The sequence below is a fragment of the Phyllobates terribilis genome, unplaced genomic scaffold (genome assembly GCF_046119375.1).
Source record: "Phyllobates terribilis strain yellow unplaced genomic scaffold, ASM4611937v1 Scaffold_2__4_contigs__length_985480577, whole genome shotgun sequence".
Lineage (NCBI taxonomy): Eukaryota > Metazoa > Chordata > Amphibia > Anura > Dendrobatidae > Phyllobates > Phyllobates terribilis.
Window position 1 is genome coordinate 736,224,521 of NW_027362762.1, and position 16,653 is coordinate 736,241,173.

General features: G+C 52.1%; 1 protein-coding gene across 1 annotated transcript in view; it reads left to right on the plus strand.

Annotated features, from left to right (window-relative positions):
• The window catches only part of LOC141247594 (cryptochrome-1-like), a 96,937-nt gene that overhangs the window by 20,235 nt on the left and 60,049 nt on the right, over positions 1 to 16,653 (plus strand). The window contains exon 5 of the mRNA XM_073669242.1: positions 290 to 387. Coding sequence (XP_073525343.1) covers positions 290 to 387 — 98 coding nt within the window. The remainder of the gene's footprint in view (positions 1 to 289; positions 388 to 16,653) is intronic.

A 16,653-nucleotide genomic window follows, 5' to 3' on the forward strand; every position in this document is an offset into this window, starting at 1 on the left:
CCATCTGCAAGGAGTTTGTATGTTCTTCCCGTGTTTGCCTGGGTTTCCTCCCACACTCCAAAAGACATACTGATAGGGAATTTAGATTGTAAACCCCTGTGGGGACAGCAATGATGATGTCTGTAAAGCACTGTGGAATATGATGGCACTATATAAGCAAAGCATAATAAATAATAATGAAAAAATGTACAGATTTATTATATTTTGTACATATATTCAACTTTGGAAAAGGTTTTTTTTTTTATATATATTTTAAAGCAATTCTTGTAATATAAACCTTTCTCCATAGAAAATACTTGCCTGTACTAAAGGACTTTCCTGTAAAATACATTTATGAACCATGGACAGCACCAGAAGAAATTCAGAAGCAAGCTGGATGCATAATTGGTGAGCTAAATATCACTTGGAGGTTTAAATCCTCCTTAAAGAGGAAAGTATGAATGCCTTGAAGCATGGCGTTTAATGGAACCACGGTTGGGAAAATTGCTTTCATCAAAGTAAAAGGGTTATAAGAGTTTGTGTATAAGTTCTATCATGAAGAATGCTAAATTAATAGATAAGTTATACACAGTGTTTGCTGGGACTGTGTGCTCTAAAAAAAACCCAGTTTGATGGATATATCCCAATTAGTGATGAGCGAGCATGCTCACTACTGCTCGGTGCTCGCCCGAGCATCTCACTGCTCGAGATGCTCGGCGCTCGCCGAGTATTTCCGGGTTGCTCGGGCGGGAACTCGGGTCCCCTCCCTGCATGTTTGGCACTCTTTAGAGAGCCAGTGAACATGCAGGGATTGACTGCCATGCACTGTAATGCCGTAGCCATGTTGGTTGTGGGCATTACAGTGATTGGCTGGCCGCACAGCGTCATCAGGTCTATATCAGACCTGGCGCCGCCATGCTCGTCACAGTCACTCAGGATCAGACGGTGTAGGGAGAGCTGCTGCTGTGCCAGGGAGAGATTTGATCGTGTATTAGGTAGTGTAGGGAGAAAAACCGTACATTACACATATCCATCTTAACAAACAGTCCTTCTGAGGACTAATCCATCTGCAGAGATATCAGGCAGGCAGGGTGTATACAGCAAACTGCAGTGCATATAGCACAAGAGGCTCCATTCCAATTCTGCCTTCTGCTGTTGTTAGATATTTCTATACAAAGGCCCAAGTCTCAGGGGCCACGAATACTTTTCTTTGCATCTTAATCCTCATTATTTGCTTAAAAAGCAATCCAGAGAACACCATTTTTTCTGCGCCATTTGCTTGTTGGCACTGCAGAATACAGTCAGGTCCTTTCCATATTAGAGCGCTAGAAATCCAGCTATGTAAAACTATGTTTTCTCCGTCAAACGGATCACATATACGTTGTCAGAAAATACTGCCATTTCTGGCCTCCATTAAAAATTTCCTTTAGTGTGTCATTGAAGCAATTCACCGCAGTTTGCTGTTCAAACTACTTACTGTTACGCTCGCGCCTGGACTGACTGTCATGAGCGTGGTTAGTGATCCCACTGTACCATGAACTGAGGAGTGCCTGGAGGGGCGTGACTAAGTATCAACTCGGTCCGACCTAGGTCGCACGGCGGCTCAGTCGACTCCGTGAACCAGGGAGGAACCGAGCAGAGGGACCAGGTGCTACTCCACGTCAGACCCCAGTAACAGCTGTTGACCCACACCGGGGAATGCAGGAACAGGCAGGTTAGACTGGCATATAGACAGGTGGGTACTGGCAGGCACGGCTGGTATGCAGACAGGTGGGTATTGGCAGGCACGGCTGGTATGCAGACAGGTGGGCACTGGCAGGCACGGCTGGTATGCAGACAGGCAGATACTGGCAGGTATGAACGCAGGCTGGATAAGGACCAGTACAGACTGGAACAGAGCCACGGGTGCGGTGGACTAGCAGAGCAGAACCGCAGGTGCGGTGGACAAGCAGAGCAGAGCAAAACCGCAGATGCGGTGAACAAGCAGAGCAGAGTGAAACCGCAGGTGCAGTGGACAAGCAGAGCAGAGCGAAACCGCAGGTACGGTGGACAAGCATAGCGGAGCGAAACCGCAGGTGCAGTGAACAAGCAGAGCAGAGCGAAACCGCAGGTGCGGTGAGCAACCAGAGCGGAGCGAAACTGCAGGTGCGGTGAACAAGCAGAGCGGAGCGAAATGGCAGGTGCGGTGAACAAGAAGAGCGGAGCGAAACAACAGGTGCGGTGAACCAGCAGAGCGAAACCGCAGTTGCGGTGAACCAGCAGAGGAGAGCGAAACCGCAGGTGCGGTGAACAAGCAGGGCAGAGCGAAACTGCAGGTGCGGCGAACAAGCAGGGCAGAGCGAAGCGAAACCGCAGGTGCGGTGAACAAGCAGAGCGGAGTGAAACCACAGGTGCGGTGAACAAGCAGAGCGGAGCGAAACCCCAGGTGCGGTGAACGAGCAGAGGGGAGCGAAACCGCAGTTGTGGTGAACCAGCAGAGGAGAGCGAAACCGCTGGTGCGGTGAACAAGCAGGGCAGAGGGAAACCGCAGGTGCGGTGAACAAGCAGGGCAGAGCAAAGCGAAGCCGCAGGTACGGTGAACAAGTAGAGCAGAGTGAAACCGCAGATGCGGTGGACAAGCAGAGCAGAGCAGAAGGTGCAGGCAGACAGGACAGGGCTCAGTTCACATGGAACAGACTGGAAAATACAGGAAGATAGTTAGAACACAGGAGGTAGATACGGAGGCAGGGAAACGGGACAAGCAGAACCAGATACACACAAGGTACTTACTATGAAGTAGCGAGTGGATACAAAACTCACAACCAGAAGTACAGAGACAACGAGTTGGAGTTAGGTGCAGGTACAGACTGCAGGAAAAGGGAAGGTTTGGACATAAAGACAAACAGGTAAGGGGCTAGGATACAATTCAGACAGGAACTGAACCAAGAACAAGATACAGGAACAAGCCTGAGAACTCAGCCCCCAGGGTGGCGGAAACAGACTAGAAGTCAAAGATATAGGTAACAGGTCTGGGTATACAGACCCCAGGGTGGTGGAAACAGACAAGATACAGGACAGGGCCTGGCAACTCAGTTGCACAAAACACACTGTAAGAAAGTGTTGCTCAGGCACCTCCTACTGGGTGGAGGGGGTTTAAGTATCCAGTGACTCACAGAAATAGGCTGGGGAGGCATTAGGAGTGTGCACACAGTAACTATAAGAATCAGGCAGTAACCGCGCCGCCGCCCTAAGCGATCAGACAAGAGACACAGCAGGTACTGGAGCAAAGTGTGCAGCCTGGACGGATAGATAAAATGGCGGTCTTGCATGGTGGGAGGTGGTAAGCCATGCCGGCAAGCCGCCAGGGATGCTACACTTACCTACAGGCCAGGTATTTAAAACTGTGTTTTCTCCGTCAAACGGATTATATATACGTTGTCAAAAAATACTGCCATTTCTGGCCTCCATTAAAAATTTCCTTTAGTGTGTCATTGAAGCTATTCACCGCAGTTTGCTGTTCAAACTACTTACCTACAGACAAGATATTTAAAACTCTGTTTTCTCTATCACATGGATCACATATAAGTTCGCTCCAAACTCAGTCATTTGTAGTGAGCGTGGAAGATACTGTCCTCCATTTAAAATGGGCAAGGCACGTGGCAAGGGACAAGGGTTGATCCTGCCAGTAGCATATGCTTGTCTCAAAGATTAAGCCATGCACATGTAAGTACACACGGATAGTACAGTGAAACTGTGAATGGCTCATTAAATCAGATGGACGTGATGGTAATGGTGCATGCAGAGGCCGAGGACAAGGCCGTGGGCAAGCCGAAATTGTGCCACAACAAACACCCACATCTTCTCGCCTGACCTTCCTATCCCAATTTCTAGGGGACCACAGCACACCACTATTGAACCCAGAGCAGTGTTCAAAAGGTTGTTGGTTGGATAGCGGATAATGCTTCCAGTCACTTAGCCACTACCACCACCACCCTGTCTTCCACACGGTCAAGTCTCAGTAGCCTTGAGTCTGGACCGCATATTCCTCACCCTGATCCTCCTTCCTCCCACCATGCCGAGTACCCAGAGACAACTGATCCCACACTTGGACACTCTGAAGAGCTGTTCACTTTTCCATTTATAGATTCGGGCCTCTCGCCCGGTCCACTTGAAGCGGGGCAAGAGGAGATTGCGTGTAGCAATGACCAAATATGTGAGCAGCCACGGTCACACGAAGTTGATGGTGGGAAAGTGTCACAAGAGGTGGACGATGATGAGACACAATTGCTAGAAAGTCAGGAGGAGGACCAGGGTGCGGAAGTGGAAGACGAGGTGGTGGATGATATAGTAACTGACCCAACCTGGCAGGAGGACATGCAGAGCGAGGACAGCAGCACACAGGGGGAGGGAGGCAGAGCACCCCAACAGGCAAGAAGGAGCAGTGTGGTGGCCACAGACAGAAGGCAGGCAACCGTTCTCCGTAACACCAACACGAAGGAAGTTGCCAGTACAACTGTTAGGTCTTCCAGAGTCTGGTTGTTTTTTAAAGACCCCAAAAAGGCCAGTTGCACCACCTGCCAGGCCAGCATCAGCAGGGATGGAAAAACAACCAGCCTGACCACCACCAGCATGATCAGACACATAGCAGCAAAGCACCCAACTTTGTGGGCCGAACCCCAGGGGCCAGGAACAGTGTCTGCGGGTGGCACCATTGCTTCTTCCGCTGTTGTGCATCCAAGCCAATCCCCTGTCCATGATGTATGCGAAGACGCTTCCTGCCCTGCACCTGTCGTTGCACACTCTCAAGTAGCAGCATCAGGAAGCTCGTCCATGTCCTTGACCCAGCGCAGCATTCACTTGTCCATACCCCAGTCCTTGGAACACAAGCGCAAATATGCAGCCAACGCCCCTAAGGCCACACTACTAAATTCTCACGTTTCACGACTGCTTGCACTCGAAATGTTGACTTTTAGGCTCGTGGAGACGGAAGCATTCCACAACCTGATGGCGGCAGCCGTCCCTCGGTACTCGGTCCCCAGCCGCCACTATTTCTCCCGGTGTGCTGTCCCCGCATTACACAAGCACGTGTCCCAAAACATTAGCCGTGCTCTCAACAACGCACTTACCGGTTAAGTCCACCTTACCACGGACACGTGGACAAGTGCTTGTGGGCAGGGACAGTACATCTCGCTGATGGCACCATAGTGGAAGCCGAGACCCAGTCGGACTTTGGGATGGAACACGTCCTCCCGACGCCAAGGATTGCGGGCCCTAGGTCAATCAGTGTTGCCCCCACGGTCTACAGCTTCTGCGCCTCATCCTCCTCAGCCTCCTCCTCCTCTTCAGTCTCCATCTCCGAAATGACCACATCAGTCACAAGCTGGAAGCACTGCAGCACTGCCTTGGCCAAGCGGCAACAGGTTGTGCTGAAGCTAATATGCTTAGGTGAAAAACCGCACAATGTTGAAGAGTTGTGGACAGCTCTGAAAGAGCAGGCAGATCTGTGGCTCTCACCGCTGAACCTACAGCCAGGCATGGTCGTGTGTGACAATGGCCGGAACCTGGTGACGGTTCTGAGGCGAGGCGAGCTCACACACGTACCATGCCTGGCCCATGTGCTTAACTTTGTGGTTCAGCGGTTTCACAAATCCTACCCGGAGCTGCCGGATCTGCTTGTTAAAGTACGCCCCCTGTCTGCACATTTTAGAAAGTCAGCTACAGTTTCCACCGCCCTTGCAGTGTTTCATCATCATTTGCAGCTTCCGGCTCACAGACTTGTGTGTGATGTCCCCACGCATTGGAACTCTACACTGCAGATGTTTGGAAGGATTTGTGAGCAGAAGAGGGCAGTTCTTGAGTACCAGCATAAACAAGGCCGTCGGTATTCAGTTCAGACTCCACACATAAGACCTCAGGAGTGGACATGGATGTCAGACATATGTACCATCCTCCAAAACTTTGAGGACTCCACCAAGATGGTGACCGGTGATGACGCCATAATTAGCGTCACCATCCCGCTTCTCTGTCTTCTGAAACGCTCTCTGCTCACAATCAAAGAGGATGCATTGCAGGCAGAGCACGATGAGATAGAGCAAGGAACCATACAGGGTGATTACACACAGCCAAGCCTCATCTCATCCCAACGTGGATTGGGTGACAATGAGGAGGAGGAGGAAGGACAGGAGCTAGTTTCATGCACTATAGACGGTACTACCTGCATAGCTTTCATACCGTCTGTTCAGCGTGGATGGCCAGAGGACAGAGAGGAGAGGAGGAGAGCATGGTCAGTCATCCTCTTGGTGAGGACACGGAAGTCTTGCCTGTTAGTAGTCTGGCACGCATGGCTGAGTTTATGTTACACTGCCTTTCCCATGACCCTCGCGTTCTCAAAATTTTGGATGACAGTCATTACTGGTTGGTGACACTTCTAGACCCACGCTACAAGGAGAACTTTATATCTCTTATTCCTGAGGCGGACAGGTCTACAAAAATGTGGCAGTACCAGAAGGACCTTGTTGCGGAACTATTAAAAAAATTCCCTTGTGAAAAAGCTGGCGGCAGAGGGCACACTTCATTGGACAACCAAGGAGTACAGGCGAGAGAGACACAACTTCAATCCTGCAGAGGCAGGGGAACACTGTCAAAGTTCTGGGAGAGTTTTCTCAGCCCCTCCCATTGCACAGGTCCTGAGGCGCGGGGTACTCTCACAAGGAGTGCAGAGTTTGGGAAGATGCTGAGGGAGTACCTTGCCGACCGTACCAACGTCCTCCATGATTCCTCTGTGCCTTATAATTATTGGGTATCCAAGCTGGATACGTGGAATGAACTGGCTCTCTATGCCTTGGAGGTCCTGGCCTGCCCTGCCGCCAGCGTTTTATCAGAGCGGGTTTTTAGTACCGCTGGTGGAATTATAACTGATAAGCACATCTGCCTGTCAACTGAAAATGCTGAGAGGCTGACTCTTATAAAAATGAACAAGGGCTGGATTGGGCCAGACTTCTCAACACCACCGAATGATAGCAGCGTAACATAAACTCAAATCCAGTGTCTTTTCTTGGGAGGTGTATTCCCATGCAGCTTTTCACACCCACACATGGGTATACGCTTCCTGATTTTGTCTATTTGCTGTTGTTCTCCTCCTTCTCGTCATCCTCCACCACCACATCACCAGGTTGACCGTGGTCCGTAATGCAACACCCACATAATTTTTTTAAAGGGTGTTTATGATGCCCGTGAAAAATTTTTTTTTATACAGTATGTTCATGTATGCCCCCCAGGGGTAAATGTTTGTCAGCCCATACACTTAGGGCATTACAAGAATTGGAGTCCCGCTCCTTTCTAATGGGAACATGTCTTACCTTGTTACTGTGGCCTGCTCTATGTGTCTTTAAATTCTTAATGGGGTTTTTCCCAAATTTTGGCAGCCCTTGCAGTCACAGCATGGGCATTACCACTATAGGAGACCCGCTCCTTTATAATGGGAACATTTTTTTTTACTGAGACCCTCCTCTATGTCTCTTCAAAGGGGTATTGGGTTGTGTCCAAATTTTTGGCAGCCCTTGCAGTAACTGGATACGCAATAACATTATAGGAGACCTACTTGTTAATAATGGTAACAACAAGGCATAGCCGGCTGATGGCTCCCTAACAATAGCTACGGCCGACTGCTGACCTTTTAAGAATAGTAAGGGCCGTCTGATGTCCCTGTAAAAATAGGCTTTATGACTTTCAGAGTCCCTCCATCATAAATAAAAAAGGATGTGTCTGATGATGTGTCACACACCACATTGCCAGATAAGGTTGTAAAATGTTAGAATGATATTTCCCGGTGAATGCATTTGTCTTAAAAAATAACGTAAAAAAAAACAAAACAATAGGATCTTTCTTTAGTATAAAAAACAGTGTCACCAATTTAACCTCAATGTAATTGTGACACCCCAGGGGTCTGGTTGCCACAGTGATAGAGATGTTATGTCTGAGAGCAGGTGGGAGGTCCTTTGGTCAGGGATCCTGTGCATGCCACACCTCCTGCCCAGTCTTGGGAGGGGAAGAACTTCCCCTATATAAACCCGGGGCTGAAGCAGGGTTAGGAGTCAAGGAGAGTAGAGACAAGAGACAGTCATAGGAAGAAACAGCTGGAGCTCAGTGGGAGCAATACTACTACGAGTCAGGGGCTGGCAGCTGCAGAGCTCGCCCTGACTGAGAAGCTTTCTTACCGGACCCGGCGTCCGAGGCTGTGGGGACTAACTCTTACCCAGCAGCAGAAGCCGACCGGCAGGGGATTGCAGGTCCTCAGGCCCAGAAACCCGAAGGCACGGTCACACGTGTGGGACCAGCACCGCCATCGTGGAGCGGAAGCCAATAGAAGGCCCCGAGTCACTGGCCATACGGGTGAGCACCACACGGTACACTCAGGGACGTGGGCTACTTATACCCGCCTCTAGCAAGGTAGCCAGAAGAGTACAGTCAGTTTGGGAGGCCTACAACTCCGCCTGGCCAGGGGAGATCCCATCTGCTCAAGGACTGACCAGGCCCCGTTCGCTAGCAAGTACTCCGGGAGGGTCTATCGTTGTTACCAGTAAAGACCCTGAATTACACCGCACCGTCTCTGAGTGGTTCCTGCTACCCCCATCTTCCACGTCGGCTGCCCTGAGGCCATACCCCTCCCGTTGCGGGTTATACTATCACGCTGCACAATTCTACACCGGCCTCGGCGGTCTTCCCTGCAGCGGCAGCTCCATAGCTGCAAATCAACGGGTGGCGTAGTCGACACTCAAATAACATCTATCAAGACTGCCACACACTGAGTCTGACTCCCTGGGCACGGACCGGGTCCCCGCCACACGGAGACTACAACCCTCATCTGATCCGGTTCCGGGTAAGCCCCCGTGCGCGAGACGCTGCGCGACACAGCAGGCCCAGGGGCGCGTCAACTTTGGCGTAGTCGGCAGGATTTCGTGCCCGCAACCACCGGGTACTGCGTGCCTGAAAAGCAAAGACTGTTCAAACTTACCAGTGGTGAGATTTCCCGCCATCCGGCGCCATCTTCTGCCTTCTTCCCGCCATCCGTGGAGTTTTCCCGCCATTGGACGCCATCTTGAGGACGCCACGCGGGAAGAAGAGGGGCGTGGACTTCGAAAGCGCGCGAGAACTGAAGCCCCGCCTCACGTCCGGACGTTGCGTAAGGTCCTGGAAGGAGCCCAGCAGACGCCGATGTCACCGGAGCGCGACGGAAGGTCCTCAACCCTGACGATCTACTGCGGAGCCGCGGCCTACGGAACAGGATCATCGCAAGGTAGGCCACGGTCCACTAGGGGGGAGGAAGATGTCGGATACGGAGGAGAGCTTCACTGCCTCAACCCCCGCCAGCGCCACCGCTGCTGCAGTTATGCCCTTCACCATGCCCTATATCCCGGGAGCCGCTTGGCTACCCCAGTACTCAGGGGAGTCACATACCCTGCATGACTTTAGAGAAAAGCTGGATAGCCTCTTCCAGGTGTACCCCCTCACAGAAGAGCAAAAAGTGAGCATCCTGGTGGCCCAACTAACCGGGGCAGCCAAAAGGGAAGTAAAATCCTGGCCACCTGGGAGGAAGACTGTCGCAGGGATACTAACCCGGCTGAAGGATACCTTTGATACCCGCACCTCAGCCGAGATTAAGCTTAGATTCTACGGGTGCAAGCAGCGAGCGCATGAGAGTATAAGGGACTATGCACTAAACCTACAAGAGGCCCTGAGGGCCATTAAGCAGACCGACCCTGATGGAGTGGGAAACGAGGACAGGCTGTTGACCGAACAATTTATAGAGGGTTTATATTGCAATGCCCACCGAACTCAGTTGCGGGCGATGGCCTTACAGGATCCCTATCTGGGCTTTGCACAGTTCAAGGACAGAGCCATCCGGGTGCTCCGAGAACCAGCACCGGGTGGCGTTATGACCCACAGGCGCCCAGCTATTGCTTACCACCAGGAGGCGGCGCCCTTGTCGGCAGGGCCTGTGGGAGCTGATGCGCAGGCTTTGGACAATGACCCGGCTCCAGACCTACACCATCAGGTCCAAGAGCTAGCTAAGAGCGTTGCTGCGCTAACCCGAACTGTGCAGTCTTTACAGGTTTCCACCCCAGGGAAGATCCAGCTGGCATCCGGACCGGAGGACATCCCGTGGCGTCGACCAAGGAGGACCCCACCGGCCAGAGGAAGACCCAGTGATCGATACAGCGAGGACGGACGACCCATCTGCCGCCGCTGCAATCAACCCGGACATATGGCAAGGTACTGTTCTTTAAACGGGCACAACCTGGGGTAGAGGGCCAACCCCCAGGAAAAAGATCATCAGGCCCATCGAACTGGCGCGACAGATTTGTGGGAGGACGTCCAGTCTTGCCTGTGGTACTGGATGTCATTCCCATGAGTGCCCTACTGGACACCGGGTCACAGGTCACCACCATCCCGTACGTGCTCTTTAAGCAGTACTGGAATGACTCGGATATTACCCGCTACCCTGACGACGACTTGAGTATCATCGCCAGCAATGGCCAGCCCGTGCCACAGATCGGATTTAAAGAGGTGACCATCAAAATCGGTAGAGTCGAACTGGCAGCACAGGGACTGATCATTGTAGATATTGACAAACATGAGAGTCACCCAAAAATAACTCTAGGAACTAATGTAATTGAAAATTGTCTTGCAGAGGTGATTTTCCTTTTACAGCAGGTTGCCAAGAACGCCAGCTCCGGCGAGCAGCGGGTGCTCCAGAAAGAGATCCGGGCACTGATGCGACGGCAACAGGTGGAACTCTCCGGCGGTGAGATTGGTAGCGTAAGAATGTGTGACCCTTTTCCTATTGCCATGCCCCCAAAAAGTGAAATGATGATTTGGTGCCGGGCAGCTATTGGTCTGAGAGGTAGGGATTACCAGGCAATGGTAGAACCAGTTTACTCGGACAGTAGGCCCACCATTTTGACAGCACGGGGGGTGGTTGATGTACGCCATGGGAGGGTGCCCGTTCGCATAATAAATATCGGGGAGAGGGAAGTGTATCTGCCCCGGTATGCCACGCTAGCTAAATTATATACCATTAACCAAAATTCTATACAATCTGTGGAACCCTTGCCTCCATCTCACCCGGAGGAAGGTAACGGCTCTAAGAAAAACATGGAGGACTGGTGTCAGCAACTACATCTGGGTACTGACTCCACTCCCGCACACCAGAAACAAGGAGTCTATCGGGTGGTTCAAGAGTACGAGAGAGTGTTCAGTAAACACCCGTTAGACTTCGGGCGAGTCAAGGGGGTAGAACACCACATCCCCACGGGAGACCATCCTCCTATAAAAGAGAGGTATCGACCCGTACCCCCTGCCCACTACCAACACGCCAAGGGGATGCTTAGAGACATGAAGGAGGCTGGGGTGATCAGGGATAGCTGTAGCCCCTGGGCAGCTCCACTAGTCTTAGTCAGAAAAAAAGACAACACCATGAGGATGTGTGTAGATTACCGGAAAATCAACCGTATCACACACAAGGATGCGTACCCCTTACCAAGGATAGAGGAGTCTTTGGCTGCTTTAAGATCTGCTAACTTCTTCTCTACCTTGGATCTCACTAGCGGGTACTGGCAGGTTCCTGTAGCAGAGGCGGACCGGGAGAAGACCGCATTCACCACCCCGATGGGACTTAGCGAGTTCACCTGCATGCCGTTCGGACTCTGCAACGCACCAGGAACCTTCCAACGACTAATGGAGTGTTGTCTGGGCCACAGAAACTTCGAGACGGTCTTGTTGTACCTGGACGATGTCATCGTATATTCCAAGACGTATGAGGACCACCTGAAACACCTGGCGGAAGTGTTCGAAGCTCTGGCGAGTTACGGCCTAAAGGTGAAACCCTCCAAGTGTCACCTCCTGAAACCAAAGGTGCAGTACCTGGGACACGTGGTGAGTGCTGACGGAGTGGCTCCCGACCCTGATAAGATCACCGCAATTAAGGAATGGCCAAGCCCCTCCAGCGTAAAAGAAGTGCGGCAGTTCCTCGGGTTGGTAGGCTACTACCGAAGGTTTATTCCCGGTTTCACCAAAAAGGCAGCACCTATGCAGGACCTCCTGATAGGCCAGTCCCGGAAGGCCAAGAACCAGAAGCCGCCCTTCAAATGGGAGGAGCTGGAAGAAGAGTCCTTCCGCCAGCTGAAGATGGCCCTCACGGGGGACGAAATCCTGGCGTACCCGGATTATAGCCAGCCCTTTATCCTCTACACCGACGCCAGTAACATCGGGCTAGGAGCCGTACTGTCCCAGATCCAGCAGGGGAAGGAACGAGTAATCGCCTACGCCAGCCGAAAACTGCGACCCACCGAAAGGAACCCCAAGAATTACAGCTCATTTAAGCTAGAGTTCCTGGCCGTAGTATGGGCAGTCACCGAGCGCTTTAAGCATTACCTCGCTTCTTCCATGTTCACCGTGTACACGGATAACAACCCGTTGACACACCTGGACACGGCAAGACTCGGTGCCCTGGAGCAGAGGTGGATGGCCCGTCTGTCCAACTACGAGTTCACAATCAAATACCGGGCCGGACGCTCCAATACCAACGCGGATGCCCTGTCCAGGATGCCCAACCTGCCGGACGAAGGAGAAGATCCGGAGGGACTGGAAGAAGTTGAACTCCCTGCGTTCCACCGTCATGGGACTATCCAGTATTCCCACCGGGTAAGGAGTAAGCAGGCTGCTACGTTGAACCCCTTACCTCACTACAACTGGGCGGAAACGCAAGACAGCGACCCTGCCGTCTGACTGGTGAAGGAGATGCTGACTCGCCCGGAGGCTTGCCTTGAACCAGACGCTCCGGAGGAAGCCAAACAACTATGGGCAGAGAAGAGTCGACTGTTCCTTTACAAGGGGAAGTTGTGCCGCAGAATGGTTAACTCCCGGACGCATGAACTACTCTGGCAAGTAGTGGTGCCACGAAGAGACGCAGCCATGGTGATGGAGGCATACCACGACGGAGCTGGACACTTCGGGTGGAAGAAGCTGGAGTTCCTGCTGCGCGAGCGATTCCACTGGGTAGGCATGAGGGGAACCATTGAGAAGTGATGCAGAGACTGTGGCCCGTGCAACCTGAGAAGGAAGGACCGTGCCAGCCAGAAGACTCCCCTGCAGTCCATCGTCACCCGGCAACCGTTGGAACTGGTAGCCTTGGATCATGTAAAACTGACCCCAAGCAGAAGTGGCTACGTCTACGCGTTAACCATCGTGGATCATTACTCCCGGTTCTTGGTTGTCGTCCCCGTCAAGGACTTAACGGCTCAAACAGCAGCTAGAGCCTTCCAGCAGCACTTTTGCCGTCCACACGGGTACCCGGACCAAGTGCTGACGGACCAGGGACCTGCCTTCCAGGAATTCTGCAATCTGTATGGCTGCCGGAAGATAAGGACGACACCCTACCATCCGCAAACTAATGGACTTTGTGAGAAAATGAACCAGGTGGTAATGGATCTTTTAAAAACGTTGCCCCTGGAAGAACGCAGTCTGTGGCCTGAGAAGTTGCCCGATCTGGTGGACCTATACAACCACATCCCGGTAGGTTCCACCAACTGTACCCCGGCTTACCTAATGAGGGCAAGACCTGGTAAGTTACCTGTTGACCTGGAAATGGGAGTCCTGACACCCGAGGACACTTCACCAGAAACAGACTGGGACACGGAGAGGCAGCAGCAGTACCGGAGAGTACAGGAGAGCGTGGAGCGAAGTCTCTGTCAGGCTAGGGAAAGACAAGAGAAAACTTACAACCAGTATGCTCCCGCTGTTCCCCTGGTACCCGGAGAGCAGGTCTTGAAGAGGAAGAGACGGCTCCACAAGTTGGACGACCAGTGGGAAAAGGACCCGTACACCGTACTGCCCTCAAGCCACGAGAACCCGAAGGTTCGTACCATCAGTAAAGACGGAGGGGAAACCACAGCTATTGTATCCCGGGACCACCTGAAGAAGTGTCCCGAACAACTGAGGAACCCTGAAGAGGAACAAGAAGACCATCGACCCGTAGAGGAAAGGGAAGATATGGTTAGTACTGTGCTCGGGGACTTCCCTCGGTCTTGGACTCAAGTCAATGGTGCAGTTGTGGTACCCGTACTCACCTTCCTCCAACCAGCATCCCAAGCACCTACGGAGCAACAGGTAGAGCTGGAAGAACAGCCGGTCCAGGAGGCAGAAGACCCCACACCCGCAGACCAGGAGGATCAACCCTCTGCTTGCAGTGAGCCTGCCATATCCCTAGTGAGCCAAAGAGCCGGTAGACAGCTGCCCAGTTTACCCTTGACAGCTCCTACACCCTGTAGTTCAGGGCTAGGCAGTCAGCTCCGTAGGTCCACTAGGGCTACTAGAGGCCAGTTACCCGCACGGTGGAGGATTTGAAGTGTATAAATTGTTTTATTTATGTTTACCTGTGTATTGTTGCTTGTGTATAATTTTGTGTTTCTAGTTATTTGTAGGAGTCCTTGGTGGATTTACCGGGAATCCTTGTACATAGTTGGAGCGTAACCCAGGACGGACTAAAGACTGTTAAGGACTCGGGGCAGGACAGACCCCTACCTGGTTACGTCTCCCTGTTTTGGTGAAATGGACACCTTGCTTTCTTCAAAGACTGCACCCGGTTACGGACATGCCGTAACCATCTTTATATGTTTTTCTTATTGTATTATTATTGTTTTTATCTTGTTATGTTTTTCTAAAATATGTTTAGTCCCGGAGTACTAAATTTCACTAGGGGGGAATGTGACACCCCAGGGGTCTGGTTGCCACAGTGATAGAGATGTTATGTCTGAGAGCAGGTGGGAGGTCCTTTGGTCAGGGATTCTGTGCATGCCACACCTCCTGCCCAGTCTTGGGAGGGGAAGAACTTCCCCTATATAAACCCGGGGCTGAAGCAGGGTTAGGAGTCAAGGAGAGTAGAGACAAGAGACAGTCATAGGAAGAAACAGCTGGATCTCAGTGGGAGCAATACTACTACGAGTCAGGGGCTGGCAGCTGCAGAGCTCGCCCTGACTGAGAAGCTTTCTTACCGGACCCGGCGTCCGAGGCTGTGGGGACTAACTCTTACCCAGCAGCAGAAGCCGACCGGCAGGGGATTGCAGGTCCTCAGGCCCATAAACCCGAAGGCACGGTCACACGTGTGGGACCAGCACCGCCATCGTGGAGCGGAAGCCAATAGAAGGCCCCGAGTCACCGGCCATACGGGTGAGCACCACACGGTACACTCAGGGACGTGGGCTACTTATACCCGCCTCTAGCAAGGTAGCCAGAAGAGTACAGTCAGTTTGGGAGGCCTACAACTCCGCCTGGCCAGGGGAGATCCCATCTGCTCAAGGACTGACCAGGCCCCGTTCGCTAGCAAGTACTCCGGGAGGGTCTATCGTTGTTACCAGTAAAGACCCTGAATTACACCGCACCGTCTCTGAGTGGTTCCTGCTACCCCCATCTTCCACGTCGGCTGCCCTGAGGCCATACCCCTCCCGTTGGGGGTTATACTATCACGCTGCACAATTCTACACCGGCCTCAGCGGTCTGCCCTGCAGCGGCAGCTCCATAGCTGCAAATCAACGGGTGGCGTAGTCGACACTCAAATAACATCTATCAAGACTGCCACACACTGAGTCTGACTCCCTGGGCACGGACCGGGTCCCCGCCACACGGAGACTACAACCCTCATCTGGTCCGGTTCCGGGTAAGCCCCCGTGCGCGAGACGCTGCGCGACACAGCAGGCCCAGGGGCGCGTCATAATCACATTGTCCTCCTCCATCTCTGAAATGATCACATCAGTCACAAGCTGACAGCACTGCAGCACTGCCTTGGCCAAGTAGCAACAGGCTGTGGTGAAGATAACATGCTTTATGCTTAATTGACAAACCGCCCAGCGCTGCAGAGTTGTTGAAAGCTGTGACACAGCAGCCTGATCTGTTGCTCTCACCGCTGAACATACAGCCAGGCATGGTTGTGTGTGACAATGGGCGGAACCTGGTGACAGAGAAATGACAGCCGGGGTATATACAGTTTCCCTCTATGCCAGTCCTTTCACCGAGCTAAAGAATATGGCTGTGGTGAACTACAACTCCCACTGAGAAGCTGTTTCAGATTGAAAAACATTGTGCCCACCAGAGGATTTAATTCTGAGGGCTAACCTTTCTCACCCGCTCAAGAGCCCCATAGCAGCTGCAAAGTTAGCGCTATCATGAACTCTCCTGAGGTAGAAGCCAAGGCACACAAGAGGATTCTTTGGTGGGACCATCCAACCCTGCTGAGAAGCAGTCCTGGCTAAGAAAAGTGTGTGGGAAGGTTCCCGGACACTCTATAGCTGCTTTTTAACTGAGGAGGAAACACACGCAAACATGGGGAGAACATACAAAGTCCTTGCAGATGTTGTCCTTGCTGGGATTTGAACCCAGGATCCCAGCTCTGCAAGGCTTCAGTGCTAACCACTGATCCAATGTGGTGCCTTTCACCCTCTAATATCTAACAGGCTGGAGAAACTTGCACCTACTGCCACTCTATCTTCAGCTCCTTTGTGAGAAAATGTATTTGGGCAGCCATTCAGTCTACCAAATAAAATTCCTGAGAAGGAAATTGGGGATGGCTTCGCTACTGGTACTGTGGGCAGTGCTAATACCATGGCGTCGTACTATAGTTTGCTGGAAATATTCCAGGCTGGT